The following is a 19,473-nucleotide window of genomic DNA, read 5'->3' as shown; positions in this document are numbered from 1 at the left end:
ATAACTGATTGTTGGACCACTGATGCCCAATTTCACACCATTAGATGTGGAGTCAAAGACTTACCCTTCCAGTGCGGGCCTTGTCGGCCTCAGTTAGCTTGCCCAAGTCCTCTGGTATCGGTTCCTGGTCTGTTTCAGACACAGGCTCCATGTTCTGCAGGTTGGTATTCGTGGTGTCACCCCTGGAGGATACGGTCAGAGGTCAGAGATCATGCTTGGGATACCAAACATCTTCATGACAGTTTCACAGTTTACACATTTGTTTACATACCCAATGAGCTGCTCCTGTGAAAGGTCTCTGGAGAATGGCATGAAGTCGACCATGCTGAGACGAGCATTGGACCTCCTGGAACCAGCTACAAGAAAAAGGACAGTTTTTCAGTTTTTTTTAATTGTGATTATTACACGGCTTTGTTGGATACTCGATTCTGATTGGTCAATCACGGTGTTCTACGGTCTGTTATTTCTTTATAACAGGCCGTTGCTATGAATAACAGGCCGTTGCTATGAATAACAGACCGTTGCTATGGACGCAGTTCTGATCTCAGACTCTGGCGGACCATTTTTGTGTCAAATTATTGATTTTTTAAGCAAGTAGCCATGTAATAATAAGCAGGATAATGTACAGCGAGCCGGTCATTTCTTGTGAAATAAACCCCTTCAGGGCAATGCAGCACCCCGACGTGAAGCGAGAGAACTCACCTCTTTGTATGGCGCTCTCTTTTCGCTCCGTGTTGGCGAAGGTGTGAATGAAGTCAGCAAAGGCGCCATGGCGGCTGAGGAGCTCCTGGTAGGAGCCGCTCTCTGTGATTTCTCCATCTCCCAGAACGACAATGAGGTCAGCCTGTGGCAGGAAGCTCATCCCATGGGTCACTAGGATGCGGGTCTGTACAGCAAGCCACACAAGTCCGAAAAATAGCATGTAAGCACACTCCAATACGAAATTGAGGCTTTCTTCAAAACGTAAGTGTCAGCAAAGTGGTGGTTTCCATTTTATGAAAACAATAGCGCTTGCCGCGTGCCGGTAAGTGGTTTAGGTATTGTAAAAAAACATTTTTTGGCTCTTTGCAGCTGGAGTGGTTTTGTTACATGTATTACCTTGTCTCTAAGGACTCCTTTTGGCCCAATGACTTTGTCAAAGATATGTTGGCCCACATGTGCATCTACAGCAGACAGCGGATCATCCATGAGGTACACATCAGCCTTTCTGTAGACAGCCCTGGCCAGGCTCACCCTCTGCTTCTGCCCGCCTGAGAGGTTCAGTCCCTGCATAGACACAATCAATCAAAAGTTTAGATAAACTCAGAGGATTAGGAAAGTGGAAAAAAAATCAATATCTCCATTTCCATACCTTCTCTCCAATTTCTGTGCCGTCTCCAGCAGGTAGGATGTCCAGGTCGGGCAGCAGAGCGCAGGCCTCCAGCACTCGGTGATACCATGTCTTCAGTTTCTCACGGCCAAATAAGACGTTGTCTTGGACTGTGGCGTTCTGGATCCAGGCCTGCTGGGGCACATACGCCACAGAGCCCTGTGGAGTCAAAAGAGAGACTGTCAGTATTTATTAAATGAAACCCACGACTAAGATTAGAACTTGCACATGGAACATGATGTCAGTACCTTAACAGTGACATGGCCGCTTCTTTTCTCCGTTTCACCAAGCATGGCGGACAACAAAGAGGACTTTCCACTGCCCACATGTCCGACCACAGCAACGAGGGAACCTCGTGGCACATGGATACTGATCCTGTCAACAAAGAAAGGAAATGTCCTGTAAGTCTCTCTTTGTTTTTATTGTAGATTTACTGTTTTTTTAATTTTATAACTCATACCTTTTAAGACATGGAGGGCCCTCTGCAGACCAGCTGAAAGTGCCGTTATCTATCACCACGTCTTCCCCATCTAAACAAGAAAGAAAGGTCGAGCAGAATGAACAAAAACTGCAATAAAAGCAGAAGACGGGACGTGTTTTCTCAACCTGAGCCACAAACAAACTTTCAAAACAAACTTCCCCGTTGAAGTTCCTCGTCAGAGTGCAGCCGGGGCGTAACTACAAGTTAATTAGCTTAATCATAGAAATTACAGAGCTGTTGCTTTTTCACAAGCTGTCTTAGGAAGTGTTGACAGATTACAGACAGAGGCCTGCAGTGTTTTTCTTTTTTATTTCTCTATGAATCATATGTCTGAATGCATGCTGTGATTTACATCCAACCACTAAACGGGAACATCCTATAATTACCCTGTCTACCAGTCAGCCAGGGACCCAGGAAGTGACAGTGCACATGATCCATACAAGGCTGTGGTACCCCGCAGATATAAACAACAAAATCTTGCGGGCTGCTTATGAATTGATTATGACAGGCTTTGATTTTAGGCAGTATGGGGAACAAATTGTGGAAATTGAACCGTGCAGAATAGTCATTTTTTCATTCAATGTTGAAGTTTGTACATGGGTGGGGTTCTTACCAGAAGTCATTGGAGACTTTGAGACATTGTCCACTTTCAGCTCCTCTGAGCACAGGTACTTTCCCAGGCGTCTCAGTGAAACCATAGCCTGAAACAGAGTCAGTGGTTAGCCAACTGACCTATATCCGTCATACGGGACCATGAGAATATACATCAGGCACCACGGATGGAAAAAAAACTATGGGCTGTTGATCGTTTAAAACATTTAATCGCGATTAATCGCATCATTGTCCATAGTTCATAGTTTTTATCCATTCAAAATGTACCTTAAAAGAAGATTTATCAAGTATTTAATACTCTTATCAACATGGGAGTGGGCAAATATGCTTGCTTTATGCAAATAAAAAATACGCTGTCAGTGTGTCAGTGTGCTGACTTGACTATGACTTTCCCCAAACATGCATGTGATTATCATAAAGTGGGCATGTCTGTAAAGGGGAGACTCGTGGGTACCCATAGAACCCATTTTCATTCACATGTATCTTGAGGTCAGAGGTCAAGGGACCCCTTTGTAAATGGCCATGACAGTTTTTCCTCCCCAAAATTTAGCGTTAGTTTGGAGCGTTATTTAACCTCCTTCGCGACAAGCCAGTGTGACATGGTTGGTAATAATGATTCCTTAGTTTTTTTATTTTCAATATGATGCCAGTATCTTCACTCTAGCTTTAAAACTGAGCCTGCTACAATCTAAAAAACGCAAGTTGCGTTAATGCGTTAAAGAAATTAGTGGTGTTAAAACAAATTTGCGTTAACATGTTAATTGTGTTAACTTTAAAAACCCATCTCAGAGCAATCACGAGTAGGAAATCAAAATGTCACCTACCTGCATAGTCGTGCTTATGGCGAATGGAAGCTGGCTGAGTGGGGTCTTCAGGATGTTGATCAGCGCCATTGAGACAAAAACTTTCTGTGCGTCCAGGACGTTCCTGTCATCGAGGGTCACGTAGACTCCAAACATGGCGAAGGCAATCTAGAAGTAATTTCATATTTTCTTTCATTTTTTGCCAGGCTAGCAGCATGGCTCTTGTCCAATACTTTTTTTTTCTATGTTGCTAACTGACCTTGTACAAAGCTCAGTGCACCAAACACGGCCAGATCGAGGTCTGTACGTAGCATTTTTATCAGTAGCTCTTTCAGTTTCGTGCTCTTACCAGGAAAGATGAGGAGTTGAAGGATGCGATGGAGATGGAGTAAAGGATCTGAGACTTCTTCAGGGCCTTGAGCTCCTTTTCTCTTTGGCCCAAAACCTGCTCCAGGAAGGCCTTCTCCCAGGCGTAGAACTTCAAGATCTTTATTCCGTTCAGGATCTCATTCATCAGTCTGATGCGGCCGTCCATGAACTTCATTTGGACCTCCTATTGACCAGACAAAGAGGTTTTATAAACTGCGGCAGAGTGGAAAGATCATTACCAGACCAAAGCAAATACATGCATGTTGTGAACATGGGTTTGTCTGCGCTCGTTACAGCTGTAGTAGTTTTCCTGAACATCGTAGAACTTGTTAAATTCAGTAAGAATTTATTGCTTGTTACATTTTACTGATTTTTACGACAAGGAAACAACAAAGGGCCAGGAATGCGGTCACTGCATTCAAGACCAAGTTCGATTAAATTGGCATCCAAATTTAAAGAACCGTCTGTTGTTTTTCCAAAGAAATTAAAAATGATGTCTTCCTACTGGCCCACCCTTTCCTTTCATTGTTTTTCAAGCAAGTTATATGGGGCAGACATCAAAAGGACAAGAGAGAATGTACCATCCAGGCCAAACACCCACGCGGCTCTTCAGCCACTATCTAAACCAGCTGTGGCATCCCTGACCTAACGTGCCAGATGTCAGGGCTGCTGGAGCGAAAGTGTGCAGGATTCCTGTAACTGTTTTTACCTGCAGCTTGCTTCTTTTCTTTGCGATGAATCCGTTGAGTGGAAAAATGAGAATGACAGTGGCGATTCCTGCCAAAGCCGATGGGCCGAGATGCTAAAATAAAACAAAGAATGAAATGGTGTCAGGGGCCGTTCAGTTGAAATGCACGAATGAGCGGCATTGTGAAAAACATTTGGACATACCTGCCAGAGGAAGAAGAGACAAAGAGCAATTTCAATTGGAGCCAACCAGACAGCGTTGAAGTACACCACAAAGTCCATGAGCTTCTGAGTGTCTGCCGAAACCAGATTCACGATCTCGCCCACAGTGCAAGTCCTCCTGGATGCGCTGTTTATCACCAAAGACTGGATTGACAACAAAAGAGACAAAGACATTTTAGCCCAATATAAATTTACACCCTCGTAAAGATTTCAGACGATCATTCATCTTAGGTAGAAGCTGTTAAATCATACGCTGTTTTCCTGTCTGGAAGGAGAGACATCTTTTGTTTATGCGATTTAATTTATGTGGTGTCTAGAGGTTAGTGGCTACATGTCCGTGGCTACAGTTTTACCCACCTTCCTGTAAACCAAGCCCATAACAGCTGTCTTCACCCTCATTCCCACTGTGAAGCAAGTGTACATGTACTGATGGTTGAAGAGGGACTGGAGACAGGACAGCAGGAACATTAGAGTGGCGTAGAAGTAGCCTTTCCACATCGGGGCATCTTCGTCTCTTATGAAATCCAGAAGGAGACTGTGGAGGAGGAGAATAATCAGGATGTTCAGTAGTTTGCACAGGTTTTTTAATGACTAAACTGTATCAAAACCCTATTTCTATGTATGATTTCCCTGGAAAGTAGTGAATGAAGCAAATCAAAGCAGACACAGACAGGTTTTACCCTGTCAACATGATTTTTTTTTTACTGTGTTTTTCATTCAATGTGGTATTATGTGACTTTCATTGTGTGCCTTAAACCAACAGCCCGTGAACGCTGCTGTGGCTGCTGGCCGACTGTTCCGCACAAAGCAGCTCGGGTTGCACAACAGCGCTCAGCTTGTGGCCAGGCTGCCCTCACACTTGGCCAGCGGCTGCCTTATTGTGGTCCGACAGCATTTCTGCCATTTAGAGCCTCCTCTCCCTCTCCGCCTGTCCTCCTTACTGGAGCACAGAGGGCTGTGGTCTCGTCTACTTTTCCTGCTCACAGCTCCATGACCGTAATTAACACTTCCACTGATCCTGTGCTGCGCATCAACAACAACATTCCAGTCTGGCTAGCGGGGATGGTGCGGCGGGTGGCGGGGTCAGCCATGACCCGTTGACATTGCTGCCAGCTTCTGTTGTTGTTTGGTTGTCTGAGTCACATATTAAAAATAGGACAAATCTAGTAATATCTATCTATCTATCTATACTGTGGTATTTCCCCACAATCTGCTAAACCCATGTGTCTTTAAATTATACCAGAAAAATATAATCTCTTTCACTTAAATCTCTAAATTGGACAGTTCGCCCCCCAAAACCACAATAAAACCTATTTTTACTTTAGCCTGGACTGCAGTCCATCCAGGTAATTTTAGTCTGAGCTGAGGTTTGGAAATATTGGCTACAGCTTTCCTTAATACAGCGCAGCGCACGCAATGCAATTCGGTTTGTGGGACTCCAAGCACTGAAAAAGTTATATTTGAAAAACTCAACAACAACAACATCGTCTCTTTCCAAATATAATGACACGGTTACTCTCGATAGCAACCTTCTTATGAGCAGGTTTTATTGAGATATTGTTATCAAAGCACAACTGCCTGATTTCTACCTTGATGCAGAATGAGCAGTGCACATAAACATTTGTGGATTATCGTGTTATTTAGGGTGCTGTCTGCCCCACAAACCAAATACCCCTGAGCGTTGTGGTACTGGGTTGAGATACAGCTAATATCTCTAAACATCAGCTATTTATGACCAGACTGCACGCCTGATGAGGACAGATTTAGGACACTCTTCCTGTAAGTCTTACCTGAGCACCTGGGGGATGGCGAACATGAAGGCATCGTGGAATATGATGCACATGGTACCGGTCAGAAAGTACGGGCCAAACTTGCGTGCCAGCGCCCTGAGCAGGAAGAAGCCAGAGCTCTGCTCCTTCTGCAGCTTCCTGAGGAGCTGAGCCTGGTCTGGCAGTCTGCTCCCCAACGCCACGCCCGCCGCTAAGGCCTTCTCCTGCCTGCCAGAGGGAGAGAACGCACGCAATTACAGAAAAGACATGTGTGTCAGAGATGCCCCAACATGATGCTGGCGCCTTTCAAGTCTTTAATGTTAAACAGACTGTAGAAGAAACCCTGTTGTTATTCGTACCATCACTGATGGACTCAAGAATTCGCCAGCAGTAGAAAGCATTATTCACTGACATAATTATTGGACTTAACGAGGGATCTTCAAAGCGCCGGATCGTGTTAACAAGCTTTGGCACAGGGCTCTTGTCTTGACATTATGGTACTGTATGTCCTCAGGGGACCTATTTTTGAACCAAAATGCCTCTGGTGATGAGACGTCCCGAAATTCAATTTACCGTAGTCATGGCTGCTCTGCTTGGGTCATTAATTCAGCCGGCACCGTGCTGACGTTTGACCACATTAAAATAAAATGGAATGGATTCTTTGGCTGTTTAAGTTGTGACAATAGCGAGAGACTATATGGAGGATCACATGTCTGTGTCAAAATAGCCATATGAGCCAGAGGAAACACAAGAGACAACATGTGCATGTCCTGCACAAGTCTTTTCTCCGTGAAGATTGGTCTTCTGCTGCACATTTCCTCATGCTAACTACTTGCTAATAAACACAGAAGGTCACAGGAATCATTACAGGGGCAGATTTTATGTGTAAAAGTAAATTTACTACACATCATCTGAAAACAACATGTGTAGCCCTAGAAGGACCTTTGTAAAGTCTAATAAAATAAACCAGGTGATGTCATCAGGATTATCTTGGCTTGGGCTTGGAGACTAAAAATTCATAACTAAGGCTGTCAGTTGATTAAAATAGTTTATCGTGATTTATCGCACATTATTTATCTGTTAAAAATGTACCTTAAAGGGAGAAGTATTTAATACTCTTATCAACATGGGAGTGGACAAATATGCTTGCTTTATGCAGGTGTATGTATATATTTATTATTGGAAATCAATTAACAACACAAAACAATGACAAATATTTTCCAGAAACCCTCACAGGTACTGCATTTAGCATAAAAGATATGCTCAAATCATAACATGACAAACTGCAGCCCAACAGGCAACAACAGCTGTCAGTGTGTCAGTGTGCTGACTTGACTATGACTTGCCCCAAACTGCATGTGATTATCATAAAGTGGACATGTCTGTAAAGGGGAGACTCGTGGGTACCCATAGAACCCATTTTCATTCACATATCTTGAGGTCAGAGGTCAAGGGACCCCTTTGAAAATGGCCATGCCAGTTTTTCCTCGCCAAAATTTAGCCTACGTTGGAGCATAATTTAACCTCCTTCGTGACAAGCTAGTATGATATGGTTGGTACCAATGATTACTTAGGTTTTCTAGTTTCATATGATGGTAGTATCTTCACTCTAGCTTATCGTGTTAACTTTGTCAGCCCTATTCATAACATAAAGTTTGCATTACAAACTGGGGGCATGGAGTGTGAAAGACGAATTAGGCAGGGCAGATCAAACCAAATGATGCTATTGGTTTCATTATGGGAAATGTAGTGTTTTTGGAACTTGAGTTTATGACCAAATACCTGCAAAACTATTGACATTCCCATGAGCCTCAGCTGTACTCTGTGTTTTGCGCTAATGAGAAAATGTCGGCATGCTAATGCACTAAACTAAGCATGTTAGCATTGTCATCGTGAGCATGTTAGCATCAATTATCAGACGTTCTCACTTTTGAAGTTTGGCACATTCATCCGTCCAGTCCTCCTCCAGCTCCGTGATGATCTTGCGCGACGTGTCTTCCTCCCTCAGGGTCCACAGGTCCTCTGCTACCAGCGGGGTGCGATATCCTTTCACAACCAGCCTGAGGAGGATGATTCACACATGCAATCGTCAACAAAACACACATATTATTGTAAACAAGTACAAACTGTCGCATGTAGTGAGTCAGCCTAAACCAAAAAATGAGGTGGTTTTGAAGAACCATCTTACCCAGTGAACCACCAGAAGAGAATCTTTGACAGGAAAGAGGCATCTTTCACGGGGCAGGGATTCTGCAACAGATTAAAGACCAGACTCAGGGTTGTTTTCGCAGTAAATCTCTTACCACTTTAAAGCTTTCGAAACATACACAGCTTTGCAGGGACTGTCGGTTGATGGTTGAATGGTGCACTTGTGAGGAGTGTGTTGCAGAAATGCTAATGAGTGTACAGTGAGGTGGTCCATTGTGGGGAGCAGAGGCCATGAACTCCCACAGGACATAATAAATAGAGTTCAGTGTTTTGGGTGGGAGATGACGCTTTGAGGTCTAGCGCAGACAGAGCGGAAATGTCTCATCACAAACTGTCCAACAAGTGGATACACATAGAAAGTTTGTCCTCTCACGCATTCTTTATGGCATCTCTCCACCCTGCCACCCCCTCACCGGGGTGTTTGCTCTCTTCATTACCAGCGCTACTCGTTCCCTCACTTCCTCTCTTCCTGTGAGTAACTCTAACCAGAGCGTGGGGCGGAGAGGAGGAGGAGGTGGAGGAAGACTAGGAGGACACACCAAGGAGCGACCAATGGGTGTGTTCACCACGCCAGACTGCGGCTTCTGCCCCCTCAGCCTCCTCACCACCGGCCAAGAGTTTCTTAGGGACTTTTCCAGCTATTTTGATTGTTTATCACCGGGGAAATATTACGTCACTCGTCTGTTTTGATTGATTAGAAGCTCGTTTTCATTCACCTGTCTGCTGTCCTGAATCAGCTTGCTATTTTGAGCTCGACATAGCGTCGTCATGCAGGCTCATGTTTGATGGGATAGGGAGATCTGTATTAAGTAATGCCTGTTGCTGTTGTGTGGTTTAAGCAGCGGTCGTGATGTTATCCAACGCTGAAGTGAGTGAGTCGTGTTGGTGGTATGCAGGAGAACAACACATTCACACTACCCTCATAGGAAGCCAAAGCGGTGAAGTGAGAGTGGAAGGAGGGAGGGAGGTGAATCACATCATTTCCTCCAAAAGGGAAAAACGTCTTGACAACAGAAGTTGAAAACCACAAGATAGCTGCTCAGGCATTTTTCTTTCCTGGGTATTGGATCGGAGTGGAAGTTTTTGACGGAAGTGGGATACATTCTCCTCAGCATACCTTTTCCAAGACGGTTTTTCCCTCCGGAGGCTGGTCAGCAAAACAGCACAGGAAGAGCTGGGCCAGTTGGATTGTGAAGTAGGAGAAGAAGGCGAGGTATCGTACAATGTCAGACGCGATGCCCTGTGGAATAAGAAAGCACAGATAAAGGAGGCTGAAAAATACCAGTCTTTAAATCCTTCAGTTCACTGTTTTCAAGCTATTCCAGACAAGTTTAAGTAAGTTAGACTTTTATTTTAAGCTAAGGACACAATTAATTGGCTTTGTGGCCGTGCACATGCCACAGAAAAATATCATTGTCCTTAAATCAAGACATAAGGTTTTCAACAGGATCAAAAAGTGTTTCATCTCTTTCAACATTGCTTAACAAATCACACAACTTCCTGTGGTATACAGTCATTTATCCACTGTGGCTTTGTGTGCAGTTTCACAACAACCCAGTAATTCATTACATGGCTTTTCCCCATGCTTATACATTGTATAGCAGAGGATAAAGTAGCCTATGTATACACCAAGATCACAGACACAATAAAGACTATTTTGGACCTTTAAGCTAAATCAGAGCGAAAACCCCAAGCCTTTAATGGTGTACTTTATATAAATGAAGCGATAGTTAAAGCTGCCTCTCAGTCACGCTAAGAGTCTGTATCTGTAAATAGGGAGATTGTGGTTTCACAAACCAGCGCCCTTACATTCAATCAAGGGAGCAGCTGTGATATTAACCACTCAGAGACTTTTGTGAAATGTAGGACTCGAATGTTATTCTTGACGTACAGAAATTGTGGGGTTTGGCAGAGGCATTGTTTACTACTGGGTCAAGGCCGCTGCCACAGCCAGTCTGTTGTTCAGCAGAATGGGTATGCGTGAAAGTCAGAGCCATGGTAAACAGTAAAACGACTTTCTCTGAAAAGTGTGGTGCTGTGCCCAGAAAGGAGATATGAAGGGGCCAAATGGATCCGGCCACACATTGAAAAACAGGGTCAGGATGGTCGGAGAGTGGGTGAGAAAAATGTGGGTCAAGTGACTAAGAATGGCCAAGGGTCCACAAACATGAACTCAGCCAACTCGAGCTAACAACACTGCAATGTGAATTAGACTAGGGTTGTGTATTGAAACTGTAAACAAGGCGATATATTGCGATTTTTAAAATTTAATTTTAGATTTCATAGGATAAAGAACACACCGCCTCCCAGAGACAGACAACACCGCTATAGAGCCTGTCAATCACAAGGTAGCCACGCCTTAATGCATACCCTGCTTTATGGTCAGTTTTACTCTAAATGGGACCATCATTTACTAAATGAACATCATGCTGTATTGAAGAAGACTTGAAACTAGCGATTGAGACCATAAACTCATGTTTACAATGTTTACTGAGGTAATAAATCAAGTGAGAAGTAGGCTCATTTTCTCATAGACTTCTGTACAATCAGACTTCTTTTTGCAACCAGAGGAGTCGCCCTCTGCTGGCTATTAGAGAGAATGCAAGTTTAAGACACTTCTGCATTGGCTTCACTTCTCAGACCCAGAGGTAGCCCACTGTCTAGAGCCAGCAGCGGTTAGCTTAGCTTAGCTTAGCTTAGCACAAAGACTGGAAACAGGGGAAACTGTTAGCCTGGCTCTGTCCAAAGGTAACAAAATCCACCCACCAGCACCGCGTAAAACCACAACGTGTTGTTTTTACTCTTATTTTTGTTCAGATTAAACAAATGAGATATAACGTGTTTGGAGAGAGTCAGTTTATCTGTTTCGCCCTGTTTAAAGTCGTTGTGCTCATTCTTCTCAACTCTTGGCAAGAGAGTGAATATGTATATTTCTCCCAAATGTCGAACTATTCCTAACTATGTAACAGGAGTTATTAGCTTTTGAGTGAAAGTCAATGATAACTTCCTGTTTTACCTGTATTGGTTTTAGGGTGCAGTGAACAGCCATCGCTCCATCTTAGGCTATCACCTTGTTTGTTATTGTAGTTATCTTCATTATCTCCAGTCCAACTTTGTCTGTATCTTCTGCAAATCTGACACTGCAGCAATACCACTCCATTTCAGTCTACCTATTACAGGGCCTATATGAGAGGCTGTTCACTCCCATGATGACAAAGCGAAATATGGTGGATGGTGTTAAGATCTTTAGAGAAATTGATGAACAGAACCCATGTGCATATATGACTTTGGGTAATCAAGATGTAGATGTACGATATGGTGGATAAATATATGGGTGGTATCCTATGTGCACGTATGCGGCTGAATGAAATGAAAACATCTGTGTCTAAATTCTAAATGGCCTCGCATTATGTGCGGATGCATAGATTTCCATCTGGCTGTGTTTACAGCAGTGTAGGCCCATAAACACAGCGCTGACGTTCCTCTGGTCTGACCCTGGGCTGCCATGTCTCACCAGCATTTATCCCAGGGCCATCATTACTCTCCCCCAAGCAGTGTGGGAATGTCACACTGAGGACGATAAAACAGAAATATGGATGTGTGTGAGTGTTTGTGTGTTTTTTTTATAGAAATGCAAATGCGACTGCCCCACGGCTCCATTTAAATAGAAACTTACCCCATACAACAATGATTGCAGTGTCTGACGCGAGGCACAGGAAGAAAAGGAAAACTTAAACACACACAAGCTTGACCAGAATTGGCAGTGTCATCCTCCAACACTTGGTTAACTTTCAGTTACCTTGGTTGAAATTAAGGGATGAAAACGAAACTGTTTGCTGACACAGGGTATAGCTCAAGCTGTGCTGCTGGAGTCTTGTGTCTAGACTATGTGTAGGAGTAGACCTGTTTAGATATCCCTGCATGGTGTTTTGACACTGCAGGTTCATTGAGTTCAAACCTGACAAACACATTCACTTTGGTTCCTTATTTTCTATATGGAGAGTTTTTTGAATGCTTGGAATATACAGTATCATGTGTTAATACATACAGTAGGACACCATGATGATATTTATATTAAATGGTATGGTATAGTGTTAATATTCAACATGAATCAATAGACTAAAGACGTACCTCGTCCATGGCCAGCTGGATCTTCGCTCTGAGAGGCACCAGGGAACAGACGACAGCCAAAACCCAGAACAGGAAGAGGAATACAGAGGAACGACAGCCTCTTATTCTTTCCAACTGGATGATGCATAAGGCCAAGATCTAGAGAGAGACAGAAAGACTTAATCTAAGAATTCACATGTGGGCTTCTTACAGCACAGGAAGGAGGAAACAGCTCTATCCCCGAGACAGCACTCAAATGTGTGATGCCATGTTTAAGAACAGCCTGGAGCGACTCAATAAGGACAAGAAAACTTGATTTCCAAGTACGAATGACCTTTTTACTAATACCAATGACCTTTAGTCACCGGCTGTTGGGCGGTGCTTGGTATTTCCTCAACTTGATCTCAACATGGCTGCTGGGTCACAAACGTTCTTATTTTACAGCTAAACAGTACACTACAAGATGTTTCTGAAAATATTTTACGCGAGAAATAGGCATTACAGTAACAGAATATTGATTCATATTTGATCAGCGCTGCCTAATTTGACCGTTTGATCAGAGTTAGTGAGTGATTGACAGCTACTCAGAAACGGCAAGGCTCCAGATCGGCTCTGATTGGTTGTTTTCCTCCGGTCTGTGAAATCTTGCAGATGCCATTAGGAGCAGAGGACACCGGAGGACACAGAGGCACATGATTTATTTTTTTTCAGATTACCTTTTACCATTTTTGTAATAATTTTTGCTCCAATCTGCCTATTTAATTCAGTTTAAGAAAATGAAACCCTATATATCTCTCTGTATTAGCTGCTGATGTCACTGCCAATGTTTTCCACAGAGGGTATAATAAGATTTAGTCTGATCTAATGCAGCCGATGGTGGTTTTGGGAAAGTTTGGGTTTCTGGGATTTCCCGAGCCGCAAGCGCAGATGTGATCCGGCTGACTTCTGCCATATGCAAAAAAATGAATGTATGGTATGCTGCATGCCCTGCACACATTGCTTAGTGTTATATACATTCCTTAAATAAGAAAAACTCTATACTGTGGTTTTCTCAAAAATAGGCCTCATTCAGATTGGACATGGTTGTCTGTCTGTCCTCAGAGGAGTCATGCATCTACCATTGAATCACTGTAATTGGTCCCTCTCTGAGTGGTTTGCCAAGTGAGACGTCACTTTGTCATGCCAGCTCATCATCAAGTGGGGAGAAAGCGGGTTTAGGTTTCATGATGAGTACCACATTGGTTACTTTGGGATGAGCCACAGTACTGTCCTGTTATAAACTATAGCGGCCTGGTAATTATATAAGTTTTTCACATCAACAAACTTATATACTATACATTTTATGTGGAGAAGTGTACAGATTTCTGCGTGGTGGTCAAGAGGGTGAACATCTTCATGTGGATATTAACAACATACAGGGTTCTCATTTACTTGCTGTGGTGACACACTGATTATTCTTTTGTTCATTCATTTTTCCTCCACACTTGCCGGTCTATAGAAGGACTAATACAGACAGACAGGCACTTACAATCATACCTATGGGGAATTTAGAGCCTCCAGTCCACCTGACTTGAATGTTGGAGCCAAAAGCAAAGGGGACGCAAACACAGGTACAACATGCCAACTCAAAGCACGCGAACGTCCAAGAATTTGATGTACCTTAGAGTTGTAAATGTCCTGGTTATGAGATGCTTTTTACTTTCATCCTTTTACTTGACTAGTTTTCAACACAAGCTGCATTAATTGATTTTTGGCCACTGTAGGGAACCGCAACAAGCTGTAAACAAAATATTGACTTATTATCACCTCATAAAGTTTATATTGCGAACATGTTGGCAAACAGTTGCTTATTTACACATCCTGCCGACTTAAAGCAACCTTAGCATTCATTTGGAGTCGTCTTTGTGTCCACGCGATGAATGCGAGTCCAATAAACACTCTCCTTTTAGCTCTAATTTGGTCTCCACACAGCTGAATGCTCTCCACTATGTTCACCAGCTAGTTGCTAACTGCTGTGTGGCGCTGGACATGTAGCCTATAGTGGATTGTTTTTGGAGTTGGAGTTTTTTTTTCTCTAAAAACAGCTGCCTCCGTGTCTGGAAATGAGGTTGAGGCCGTAAAAACCTACACAATGAGCTGAAAGATGCTAAAAAAAAAGTCCCTTAGAGCTGCGGGGAACTGCAGAGTCTATGATGATTCTCTGTGTTTTCATCACTATAGGCGATACACATAATCATTTGATCCACTGTTGATTTAAAGTCGTAATTAAGTCGTATTTAAATCAACACTTTATGGTTACTAAAATACAGTTTTTACAAGCTAATTATATGTTTTAATACTGCACACTGATCTTGATCAACTCAAGTCTTCTATGGGAACGTATATCTCCTACATCTCACAGTACAGTATATCAGTCAGCAGCACCAATGGCCCGTGGTAAGAACTTTATGTCCTCGACTGCTGGTACTTTAAGTCCTAAACTGATGAGGTTGAGGCTGCATCAGCCCCAAACCAAACCTTAACATAAAAGAGGGAATTGTAAAGCCGACCTTGGGTTAGCATCTGAGGGCAAGTACTCTCCTATACATAGCCTTCCGCTCTGACTTGCCATATTGCTGCAAACCATCAGCCCATCTGTTTGTAGAAGTCAGTGGGTGGAACTAAGTCCATCACTCGAGCCCTGAATCAAAACCCTACCTTATAATTACATGGGAAGTGTGCAGTGCTCGGGATGGAATAAGTGTTTTACGTCATGCTATTGCTGATTATAGTCGGTGTCATGAGTGCGCTTCTCATCAATAGTGACCATGATTCGTTCGTGGGCTGAAAACTGTTCCCATACATTAAGTTGAGTTGAACGGCAACAAAACAAGTCGGTCGGAGCAACAAGAGCACAGTGTTCCAGGCCTGCACCCAGGGAACGGGTGGTGGTGGTGGTAGTGGTGGTAGTGGTGGTGGTGGTGGTGGGTGGCTACAATCAGCATCAAGAAAATTACATCCTTTAATAAAGATAGGTCTGGCAAGTAGATTTAAAGATCGGAAACAAGCTCTTAATCTGATTTAGTAGATGTTTGTCGTCTGTATCCTTGGCCTGATAAATGATATCCTCAAAATAAATGACCTTTTTTTGAAATACATCCCTCGATACAAGAGACGTCTCAGTGTATTTTTTACCCAAACACGTGCTGCTATTTACTCAGGAGTCTGAAAAGACCACAGGTGGGCAAGGCTGTCTGACTTGGAGACTGTGCAGGACCTGTATAAGGCTGCAGAGAGAGGAAGCTTTGTTGAGTAAAGCTATACAGATCACTGGGCCACAGCAACGCTTTCCTATTCAGACTCCCTTACTTTACTGCATTGTAATTCTTACATCACTGCCGCTCGGGATAAACTACGTTCTAATCTTGCCATGCCACCCATCTTGTCAGCTGCACCCCTCTTTCTGTTTGTTCCTACTCATCGGTAAAGTATCATTTAAAATCTGCAGAAAATGACGGTGTTCTGAGAAACATTCAGGGTTGTATCCATCAACACAAGCCACTGAAAACATTTCTCTGATTGCACACCAGCCCTTGTCTTCTATAAATAATGTCCTGTAAGCCCACCCTACAGTACATGCCACCCTGATCCAGGTAGGCGGAGGAGGGGGGGGTTGATTCAAGATGTTTGGAAGAAGAGACAAGCAAAATTTGTAAAGATTAAAGATCTCATCTAGACTGCATAAATCTGTACAGGTCTTGCACTGATTTAGATCTAAACATTTGACCTCTGACCTGAGCAAATCAATGTGCACTATGGATTTTGGGTATGGCTTTGTTTATTCAAAGCCTCAGGTCATTGTTCCAAGGTAAATTGGATGAATGTTTTCTTCCTTTCTGCATCGCAATTAAACACGTTGCACCTTAAACACAGTCCTGGTCAGAACAATAGCATGCAGAGAAGGAACTGGCGACAAAACCTCAAGTCCAACAGCACACCTGTAGCCTGGCCTATATAAAGACTGAACCTTTCTATGTAATTAGGTTTAACATAGGCTACAATTGTCACCTTTGTATTCAGTGGTTTTGTGTTTTTAAAAGATTAACGAAAAGGTTTGAAGAGATCCAAATGAGCTTGATTTAAAGGGGAACACCACCCAATTTCAGAATTCCAATATGGTATTTCCATGGTCTAGGAAAGTTCAATCAGTATTTGTGAACATGAGCTACTCTCTCTCAAAGCCAGAAACCAGAGAAGTAAGTCTCAACTTGTGATGTCATTAAGTATAAAGTGTGGAGCTGCTCCATAGACAATGAATGGGAGACTGATTTTGTGGACCCACAGAATGTTTGTTTTCTTTTTTATACCCAAATGATCTTTTTTATATTGTAGTGTTCTCAGTTGTAAAACAGAAAATGTTCCCATATACTCAGAACATTCCCTTGGCTGCTCTCAGTGTTATCTCTAACTTCTTTCCCACTTCATTGTCTATGGAGCAGTTCCACACTTTATACCCGATAACATCACAAGTTTGAGTTTTAGCACTCTAGTTTTTGGATTTGGGAGACAGTTGTTCATGTTTGCTAATATTTTTTGGACTGTCTTAGACCATAGGAATAACATGTATGAATTTTGAAAATGGACGTAGTTCCTCTTTAAACCACATGATTAGTCAAGGCACATGCAGATACATTGGATTGATAGATTGGATGAGCATCAACGAAAAACTTGAAAATGATCGGCCTGCAATGGCGATGATGTGTGGAAAACAACATCGTTGGTAAAGAGACAGCCTCTAAAAACATCTGACATATTTTTTGGCGTATATACATTCTTTCCTTTATGACATATGGTCTCTCACTTGCACAACACCTACCAATCACATTTTTCATCGTATTGAAACTTTGCACATACGTACGCCAATTCCACATCAAATAGTAACTGATGTCTCTACACATGTACTCTGCGCCCTGATGAGTGGTGGTCAAATATATGGCAGCGTTTACAGGGCACTGTAATGTTTGCATTGCCTGCAACACTATAAATCTAACCCTGGTTATGCATCTTTGCACCTCAGTGTCTGGCCAACATACTGTGCATTGGCTTTATGTTCTTCCGTTCGCCTGCACATGTGAGCCAGCAGGACACAGGCTGAAATATTCTCAAAACTTCTCTGTTGCCCGGAGCAACGCAGGAGGGATGTCAGATGTGGTATTTGAGCTACAAATCAGTTGCATATAGCTAAGTAGTTAAAGAGTTTTCCATACAGGCACTGGGACTCTCTAATACTAATGCTCAATTATATGATTCTTTGGCATTCACTGTGTGTTGTGCTCGCACAAGTGCGTCACTCAGTGCAGCTGTCAGTCACAGCTGTCAGTCAAGACGTCTCACCCCATTTTTTTGCGTAAAATAGCTAAATAAAACCAAACTTATCAGAAAAATTAACACTTGAACATACATCAACGTGATAAGATCTACCTAAAATGACAGAAACTATCTTTGGGAACAATTTATTTGACGTGTACTTTGACTTTTTAGTTTGGCCCATGTCCCATCCACTTACATGGAGGAGGCGGGCTTTATGACCGATACTGCAGCCAGCCACCAGGGGGCAATCAAGATGTTTTGGCTTCCCTTTTGGGGAGCTGTCATGTCGTCCATCTTTATATAAAGTCTATGGTTATACCCTACACAGTACATGCGCTAGTTATTTCAAGTGGATCAGTCCACGAACTGACTTAAAGGACCAGCGTGTAGGATTTAGGGGGGATTTATCGGCAGAAATGTTTTCATTAGTGTATAATCACCTGAAACTAAGAATCGTATTTTTGTTGGCTTAGAATTACCCCTTCATATCTACTTAAGGAGCGGGTCCTCTTCATGGAGTCCGCCATGTTGCTCTGCTATGTTTCTACAGTAGCCCAGAACAGACAAACCAAATACTGGCTTTAGAGAGAGCTTTTCATGTTTTTACGAGTATTCAGATGGTTGCAATGTGCTACCTCACCGCTAGATGTCACTAAATCCTACACACTGGTCCTTTAAGCCAGTATCCATGTTGGAGATGGACCTGGACTCATCACTTTGCAGGATGCTGCTCATCCACCCTTGATGCACTGCTGCAAGTCATACAAGGGTAGAAGTAGGCCCTCAGCTTTTACAGCTCAATAAAATCATGAATTTGAATGACTTCAGTCTGATAATTCCCTATTTGGACAGATATGGGTAAACAGATCAAAATCAGGAAAGAGCCACAGTATTTACCACAGTCATGCTGCGTATGATGGGGCTCAGTAGGAAGACCATGTGCTGCTGGATCTCCTGGCTCCTCTCCAGCAGGATGTAGAAGAACTCCACAAAGCCAAAGGAGGCCAGCAGGAAACCCAACACCTGAGCAGGACAGGAGAGAAATGGAGAAAGTTTACAGTCAGTATATTTCTTTTCTGTTGTATTGAGGATCCTGTTGAGAAAAACTAATAGAGTTTTGCTTTTGTATCTGATTTCAGTCATTTGAAAAACCTTGGACAGTTAAACTGAAGACTGGCCAAAGTGTGTTTTGAAGTCTCACCATCTTAGCGGTGCAGAGGCAGGACATTCGAATGCGTCCACGGTCATGGCAGTAGAAGTAAAGGCAGTAGAAAGGGGCCAGCAACCACAGATAGATACAGGGGACCCACACCAGTACTGTGTTCTGGAAACACTGGGTCAGGTCTGGGTTGGCTGTGTACCATGTACGGTTCCAGTCCTACAACAGAGACAAAGCAAGAAAGCAAGAAGTTTAGATCAAGAGAATATGCCAAACAAAGAGTCAACTGTGAGATTATATCCATCATCCTACTGACAGAGCATGTGAGAGAAAAG

The 19,473-nt window shown here is 43.0% G+C and overlaps 1 protein-coding gene across 1 annotated transcript in view; it reads right to left on the bottom strand.

The window, feature by feature from the left end:
- The window catches only part of abcc6a (ATP-binding cassette, sub-family C (CFTR/MRP), member 6a), a 33,873-nt gene that overhangs the window by 6,889 nt on the left and 7,511 nt on the right, over positions 1-19,473 (bottom strand). The window contains exons 2-21 of the mRNA XM_037765160.1: positions 19,181-19,357; positions 18,877-19,002; positions 12,652-12,789; positions 9,638-9,760; positions 8,501-8,562; positions 8,241-8,372; positions 6,334-6,540; positions 4,901-5,078; positions 4,526-4,687; positions 4,344-4,436; positions 3,615-3,818; positions 3,287-3,433; positions 2,464-2,551; positions 1,830-1,899; positions 1,618-1,744; positions 1,352-1,528; positions 1,099-1,266; positions 703-886; positions 272-356; positions 65-182 (exon numbers count right to left, since the gene is read on the bottom strand). Of these exons, the coding sequence (XP_037621088.1) occupies positions 65-182; positions 272-356; positions 703-886; positions 1,099-1,266; positions 1,352-1,528; positions 1,618-1,744; positions 1,830-1,899; positions 2,464-2,551; positions 3,287-3,433; positions 3,615-3,818; positions 4,344-4,436; positions 4,526-4,687; positions 4,901-5,078; positions 6,334-6,540; positions 8,241-8,372; positions 8,501-8,562; positions 9,638-9,760; positions 12,652-12,789; positions 18,877-19,002; positions 19,181-19,357 (2,766 nt within the window). The remainder of the gene's footprint in view (positions 1-64; positions 183-271; positions 357-702; positions 887-1,098; positions 1,267-1,351; positions 1,529-1,617; positions 1,745-1,829; positions 1,900-2,463; positions 2,552-3,286; positions 3,434-3,614; positions 3,819-4,343; positions 4,437-4,525; positions 4,688-4,900; positions 5,079-6,333; positions 6,541-8,240; positions 8,373-8,500; positions 8,563-9,637; positions 9,761-12,651; positions 12,790-18,876; positions 19,003-19,180; positions 19,358-19,473) is intronic.

Source organism: Sebastes umbrosus, chromosome 3 (genome assembly GCF_015220745.1).
Source record: "Sebastes umbrosus isolate fSebUmb1 chromosome 3, fSebUmb1.pri, whole genome shotgun sequence".
NCBI classification, from domain to species: Eukaryota; Metazoa; Chordata; class Actinopteri; order Perciformes; family Sebastidae; genus Sebastes; species Sebastes umbrosus.
The sequence above is the reverse complement of the archived record's forward strand: the minus strand, read 5'-3'. Positions and strand labels throughout refer to the sequence as shown.